Source organism: Gadus macrocephalus, chromosome 12, assembly GCF_031168955.1.
Source record: "Gadus macrocephalus chromosome 12, ASM3116895v1".
NCBI classification, from domain to species: Eukaryota; Metazoa; Chordata; class Actinopteri; order Gadiformes; family Gadidae; genus Gadus; species Gadus macrocephalus.
This window is the reverse complement of record NC_082393.1, coordinates 12859909-12867622: the sequence shown is the minus strand read 5'-3', so window position 1 is coordinate 12867622 and position 7714 is coordinate 12859909. Positions and strand designations below refer to the sequence as shown.

The 7714-nt window shown below is 37.8% G+C and overlaps 1 protein-coding gene across 2 annotated transcripts; it reads right to left on the bottom strand.

Moving 5' to 3' along the window:
• Positions 1-994: 994 nt before the first annotated feature.
• On the bottom strand, positions 995-5478 carry LOC132468982 (uncharacterized). 2 transcript variants are annotated; one of them, XR_009528304.1, is made up of 3 exons: positions 3570-5478; positions 3189-3443; positions 995-3066 (listed from the first exon to the last, which is right to left on the bottom strand). XR_009528304.1 is itself a non-coding variant. In XM_060066884.1 (2 exons), exons 1-2 carry the CDS (start codon positions 5308-5310, stop codon positions 3340-3342), a joined length of 1845 nt encoding a protein of 614 aa, XP_059922867.1. In that variant the 5' UTR covers positions 5311-5478; the 3' UTR covers positions 995-3339. The 2 variants fall into 2 exon arrangements, 1 of the variants encoding a protein (XP_059922867.1); XM_060066884.1 differs by having other exon boundaries at positions 995-3443.
• Positions 5479-7714: the final 2236 nt, after the last annotated feature.

Genomic DNA, 7714 nt, shown 5'->3' with positions numbered 1-7714 from the left:
ACACAGGCATGAAATGTATAATGCATGTGTTGAGGCTGTATGGATCGCTGGGGTGTGGGTCTGTATAAGCACTGTGTGTGTGTGTGATTAGTGCAGGGAGGTGTGGGCATGTATTGTGTGTATGTGTGTGTGTGTGTGTGTGTGTGTGTGTGTGTGTGTGTGTGTGTGTGTGTGTGTGTGTGTGTGTGTGTGTGTGTACTCGCCTAACTATCCAACAGTGGACTTCGGCGTCGTAACACCTTCACCAACAGGGGACCTCCGAGCCAAGAGGGGACATTTTTCAGGTCCCCTTTTGGTCATGCCTTAAATCAACCTAAAAACATGCCTAAAATATTTTGACGCATTTTCACAACTTTTGCCAAGAGGGGACCTGAAAGTGTGTGAGTGTTTAGTCCATACTCTATAGCGCCTCTGCTGGCCAGAGGTTGATTTTCAACTACCAATCCACACACGTCGCTTCAAACACTCCTCTATTGTGTGAACGACCTGCAGTCGTTCACACGTCTGTAGACGGCTGTTAAACAGACTACTTAGTAAAGTCTCTTGAAACATGCAAACAAAAGAGGCTCAGCTTTAAAAGTTCCACACTTTTTTTGTATGTAGTGACAGGGGTCCACTAATAAATAATAATAATAATACATTTAATTTGGATGACACTGTTGGCTATTACAAAATGACACAAGTCCCTTCTTAGATAGCATGGAGCGACATGCACACTCCTTCTTTTATGAAAAGAGGTAATAACTATATATACTGTAAGGGAAAGATAGTAATCTCAACTCATGCAATAATAATTTTTCAAACTTGATTTGTTAGTGTGTTTTTAGGAATAGAATTGTCTAACAAAAAACCTATCTATTAATTTGTATCAATAAAAATGATAAACAAATACAACATAAGGGTCTAGACCTTTGAAATTGTTCAATCCCCAAATTAGCCTTAATTTACCTTTTTACAATGTACTCCAGTCCCCAATCTATTTTTAAAGAAATGCATTTGAATTGTTGATTTGCATCACAGAAAATGGTCCACACTTGTACTGTATGGAATGACAGGGGTCCACTGTTGGCTGATACATAATGACAGAAGTTCTCTCTTAGATAGCAAAGAGTGACATTCACACTCCATCATGGATGAGTAAAAAAGTAAATAAGCAAAATGGATAGTTCTTAAGAGGTCATAACAATCTAAATAAAATATGATATATGTATGTATATATGCATAGTGTTATTTTTCAATTAAAGTTGCCCCAACAATGTCATGAACACTAATATCTAAACTTAATAAGGTTTTTATTTTTTTACAACTACAAACTTGTGTGCTTAGTCTACGGTTAAAGGAATGCATTTTATCTGTTGATTTGCATAACATAAGTGTTTCTAATGACAGGGGTCCACTGTTGGCTATTACAAAATGACACAAGTCCCTTCTTAGATAGCATGGAGCGACATTCACACTCCTGCTTTTATGAAAAGAGGAAATAACTATATATACTGCAAGGGAAAGATAGTAATCTCAACTAATGTAATAATAATTTGTCAAACTTGATTTGTTAGTGTGTTTTTGTAACAGAATGTAAAGGCTCAGCTTTAATGGATAGCTTAACCATTGTCAAGTATGACACTGTATTCAATAAAGGGCTACCCAGAAGGCAAAGGACCAGTCAGCTAGAGGATGGCTTAATTTCACAAAAGACATGAACAGCGACTTGTTATCATGTGAAAAAGGAATCAGAATCAGGTTAAATGCAAAAGTTTTATATTTATCAGTGTATACATTAAACACAGTAAGAGTAAGAATATAAGAGCAAGAGTATAAGTTAAAAATAAAAACAAGTACTACAAATCACTAAAGTCAGGAAACATACATATAAAACTGAAATAAGAGATATTTAAAATAACTATTATATTATTTACGTAATAATATTTACAAAACAAGTGCAAGACATGTTTAAAGGGGGCATATCATACCACCAGGTGTGAGTGTGATTAGCCATTACAAGCAGGTTTGAAAATGTGCAGCATTGTGACATCACAGGTGGGCGTGTCCACCTAGATGTGTGCTGGATAGATCAGTCTACCAGCCTACCCAGTGGACTGAAGTAAACGTTGCTCATCTATCCAGCAAAGATCTAGGTGGACACGCCCACCTATGATGTCAAAATGCTGCACATTTTGAAAACGGCTTGTAATGGCTAATCACACTCACACCTGGTGGTATGATAGGTCCCCTTTAAAAGATTGGTAAATCTGTATTCCTTCATGTTCTAACAGACTGAGGCTCCGTTTACATGGACTAACAATGATGTAACCTTAACACTGAGGCTCCGTTTACATGGACTAACAATGATGTAACCTTAACACTGAGGCTCCGTTTACATGGACTGACAATGATGTAACCTTAACACTGAGGCTCCGTTTACATGGACTAACAATGATGTAACCTTAACACTGAGGCTCCGTTTACATGGACTAACAATGATGTAACCTTAACACTGAGGCTCCGTTTACATGGACTAACAATGTTGCAACCTTAATACTGAGGCTCCGTTTACATGGACCACCAGTGACACTGATGATCCATTGCGAGCTCCCAGTATTGAGGCACATAACATTGATGATCCATAATGCAAGCTCCCAGCATTCAGGCCCATAACATTCATGATCCATAATGCAAGCTCCCAGCATTCAGGCACATAACATTCATGATCCATAATGCAAGCTCCCAGCATTCAGGCACATGACATTGATGATCCATAATGCGAGCTCCTAGCATTGAGGCACTTTACATTGATGCTCCATATTGCAAGCTCCCAGTATTCAGCAGTTAATCTAGATTATTGGTCTTAATACTATTGGCACAAGTTCCTCTTTATAGACATTATTTTGTTGTGCATGAAGTATTTCACTACTTTCCAATCTCTTCCACTATCCCTTAGCCTCGGATTTCCAATCAAGAATCTTTGACAGTCTGTTTTTCCAGGGATCTTCCTTTGCTTCAGAAAGTCCTTGAAGTGATGTTCAACAGCTTTTCTCTCTGTCTTTGACAAAGGTCTTCTGGGTTTCGCTATAAATAAATTGAGAAAGTAATTAATGGATAAAGGCAAATGGCCACTATTAATTCTTCTTAACAAAATATCAAGGTGTTCCATGTAGAGAATATTCTTTAAAGTCAACAAAATAACGCACCTGTTGGACTTGATTTTTGAATATCTCCAATTGCTTGTCTTGAGGTAGTAGCCAATTCATCAGAATGTCCAAACTTTGAGGTTCCTGAAAAAGAAAAAAAAAAGTTTATGTGATTAAATAATTTAGAGTCACACACATTTGTCTATATTTATTAATAAAACTGCATGCAGTGGAAAATCTTGCCTTCTTGACTTGTTGTGGCAGTCTGCTCAGATTGGACATCCTCTGCATCTAAGTCGCTGAACTCCTCTTCATCTGCATTCAAACGTTTAAATTAAATGTGTGCACGTAAGCATTTTTTTAAAGTATTTTTTTCTACACAGTATAAAGCATTTACTTTGTTCAATAAAATGTACAGAATTTCTGAAATCCTTTACTTACAATTGATGTTTGGGGTAATGTCTTCCAGAGATTGTCCCTTGAATTTTCCCATTCCATCTTCCAGGGCATAAAGAATTCTGCTAACTTTTGCTATTTGAAGGGTTTCTTCAGGAAGTCTGTAAAACTCCCTATGAACCCCAATATCATGACCCATGAATGTTGCTAGCTGGTCAAGTTCATGAGTTTCAAGATTCAGGAGCTGTGAAACTGTAGCTACATGCTTTCGTAGTTTTGTTGATGTGATGTTTTCTGGATGTTGAGCATCACAGCTTTCGGCATATCGCTTTAAGCTGTCACATCCACGAATGTTCTCCAGAGATCCATAATATGGGCGGGCAAAAATGTAAGGGTTGCTTGGGGAAATTCCAACCTCATCTCTTGTTTTTATCAGAAGTTCCACAGACTCCTGTGCGTTTCTTGGGAACAGCACTGGTACCTTGCGGCCTCTTTTTCCCCGAATTTCCACCCTGATGAGATTCTCACACAATTTCTTCTCAAATGGTGACAGGCTCTTCAGAATCTCATCATGCATACTGCGTTTGTTTCTGTGTAAGTATGTCTGTACTTCCATCCTAGAAACTTCTCCTTCACGACGTCGATTAAATAAAATCAGCTGTGTCAGGGTGACTTGCGAGAGCTCACTCCATGACCTCTGTGATGGATGGTCAATGAGAGCTTTTTTGTTCAACTCTGCAAGGGATTTTAAATGATCATGAAGCTTTTTGATGTCTTCTGATAGAGGCAACGTTTGGGGGCTGTTCCATTTCTTCTGGTACAGGGTTTTCAGTGCGTTGGATGACACATGTGTTGTCCATTCTAGTTCAATTAATTTGATGAACTGTTCTGCCCTTCCCCTTAAGACATTGTCCTCTTGACGCAGAGCCTCTCCTTGCACAATATAAGACACCTTCACAAGGGAGTGGCGCAGTTTCAGTGCTGTTGAGGGAACTGAGAACCTGTTTGTCGCTGCATCAAACCCAGTCAAACTTTTTACAGCCTCAAGTACTGTGTTGAACTTTCCTGGGTTGATCAGGTCCTTCAAAAAGATAATGTCTTTGTCAATCTTTCGCGCTGACAAAAGAAATCTGGCAAGTTCCCTCATCTTGTTTCTGATGTCTGCCCGATGACGTCGAACTTCTCCATTTTTGAGGAACATTCTTTCTCCCAGTGAAAGAATCAGGTCGTCAGATTTCACCACTTGTGTAACATTGTCATATGTCATGTCCTGAAGAATTTCTTTGAGTCCGCTGGAAATTGTTGTGTCCGTGGGCAACATCAGGGAACAACTTGCCTGAACTTTTCTTTTCACCGGTCCATCGTTTTTCACTTGCAGTTTGCAACGCTTATGTCTCCAGAGGTCTGTTCTGACATACATAGCGAAGCAAAACTTGCAAGGCAGATAGTCTGTTACTGTCGATAGATACGTTGCTTGTCTTTTCAGTATTATTAGTCCATTCCCAGAGGATAGTACTGAACAGTTATGGTGGTAATTTCCCATATTTCTTATTTTCCCCAGCAGAAGACTGTGCATGGTGGAACCATGCCTGTGTGCAAGTGCCTTAGCAACTTCAACCTTATCAGAGTGCTTTTGCTTCAGATGTCTTGTAATCTTTGCAAACGGCTTCTCACAGTAAAGGCAGTAATTCTTCTTATCATATATTCGCTGGTGTTCCGTGTTTGAGGACATCTTCACGGTGATATGATGTTGTTGAGGGATACATCCACGTGCAGTTTCATCCATTGCCTCTGTGGTTTTTGAAGGTGGTTTTCTTGTGCGTGTTACTTTTTCGTCTGCTTCTGCTTGTTGGTCTTCTTCATCTGATGTTTCCAGAGAAAGGGGGACCTGTTGCTCAGTTGTCTGAAAAAAAGAAAAAAAGAAAATTTATATAATTAATTCATGCCTGCGTTACCTATTAGTACAAAGTTTTCATCTACAGGTGAAACTGTTTTTTTTTTTTAATATTGTGCAAAATTTTGTATATTTCAGTAATTAAACTTGCAGTGAAACTAATATATTACATAGGCTCAATACATGCAAAGGGAGATATTTCAAGCATTTATTTGTAATAATTATGATGATTATGGAAGATTATGAAAATTGCTTTTATTGCAATGTAATAACACAAATAATTACCACTTAACACATGGATAATTCTTCTTCAGTGGGAGAAGATGAATCCTTAAGGTCACTGCTGGTCATCTCTAGCTGATCGCTGAGAATACTCTCTGAGATGTCCATCTCATCTGGTGTTTGGGGACAGCAATTTGCTGCAATGGTCCTGTCCTGTAACACAAAAAGGAAGAAAAAAACCACAGTATGAATCCATACATCATTGTCTGATTTTCAAAGTTTGGCCCATCTTTTGAGTTTTCAATCAATATTTTTTTCGTTAACTATTCAGATGTCACATTCAATGGTTAAAAACAGGGGTGGGTCATATGTTCAAGGAAAATAAATTAGAAGAACACTATATTGAGGTAAAATTTCCAGATTGACTATCCTTTTTTTGGCTAATATAGAGAATCTCATAATCTTACATTAAGGTATACAAATGGTCAAATTTCCATACAGCCATAGAGCAACACCCCTCATTAATAAACAGCCTTTCCAAGAATGGTTTTATACAGCCAAAGATTTTAAAGAGATGTAAGACTTTTTAAGAATAAAATTACAAAATCCTTACCATGGAAATATTGTTGACTTACAGTAACAAACGTTACATATTATTAATTAAAAAAATCATATAATTAATTCATGTCTGCGTTACCTATTTCTTACAAAGTTGTCATATGTGTATTTTACCACCTATTGTACCCTAATAAAACCAATAATTACCATTACACACACGGATAATTCCTCTTCAGTGGGAGAAGATGAATCCTTAAGGTCACTGCTGGTAATCTCTAGCTGATCGCTGAGAATACTCTGAGATGTTCATCTCATCTGGTGTTTGGGGACAGCAATTTGCTGCAATGGTCCTCTCCTGTAACACGAAAAGGAAAACAGCTTATGAGTCTATGCATCATTTCCTGATTTGTGGTCTGTCTCTTTTTCTGCCATTTTTGCTGTTGATCTTTAAAAAAACAACATTGATTATCTTTAGTGGCACCATTTATTCAGTACATATTACTAATGCAGAGTAACTGTCAAATAGTTAAAAGTCCCTCTCCCAACCCCCACACACATACTTGCATACTTGGCCCCCCTGAAAGTCCATTCAACCCCCCCACCCCCACGGTCTCTATTCAAATTAACCACCTCACACCTTTCTACCGAAGCACTGATTCCTGAGCCTTTGAGATCATTAGGTTGGAAGAGGATGTGATGACACATCTCTCCATAGGCTGATAGAGGTGGACTTTGCATTGTTGATCTTTGCTGTGGTAAAAATGGATATTTTCACTGTAATACAGCTCTTCTGGAAAATCAATTTAAAGAACACTGTTCACAGATAAAATATACAAATGGGACAATCGTTGTTTTCAAACAGTAAATTAAAATGACAATACCTAAACCTTCTTAAAAAAAATACTTACATTTTTATTATTGGGGCCAGACGTGTTTGTTGTTCCAGTGAAACTAGACGGACGTGTGTAACCTGTAAATGCATAATAGGGTCTGTTATTTTCACAGAAGTGATTAAAAGATACTTTTTCCAATCTATACATAATTTATTAAGGTAAAGAATTATTGCATAGTATTAAGGAGTGGTTGTCTATGCACTTACATGTGATAGCCTGAAGGCATTCTTCAATAGTAGGACGTTCTTCAAATGTTCTACTCAGCATTCTTGAAATAATGCCCTTTTGGCTCATCAGTCTTTCTTCACATTGAAGAGTGAAGTTGCCTTTTCTCACATTTTGAGATAGCCCCACTGGGTCACTGGAGTAGGGTGTTGTGGTTTGATAGGGATGTTGCCCATCAGTCAGGATATAATGCACCAAGCACCCCGCTACCTAAAATGTAATGAATTCATTATAAATAATGATGTAAATAAGACATCTCTTTGCAAATACATTTTAGCAATTTACTGGCCAAACTGTGCACAATCAATGATAATACTATTATGAGTATGCTATGAATATTAACATGAAGAACAATTTTAACATGGCACAATTGTGTGGTGATCATGGATGAAAATACC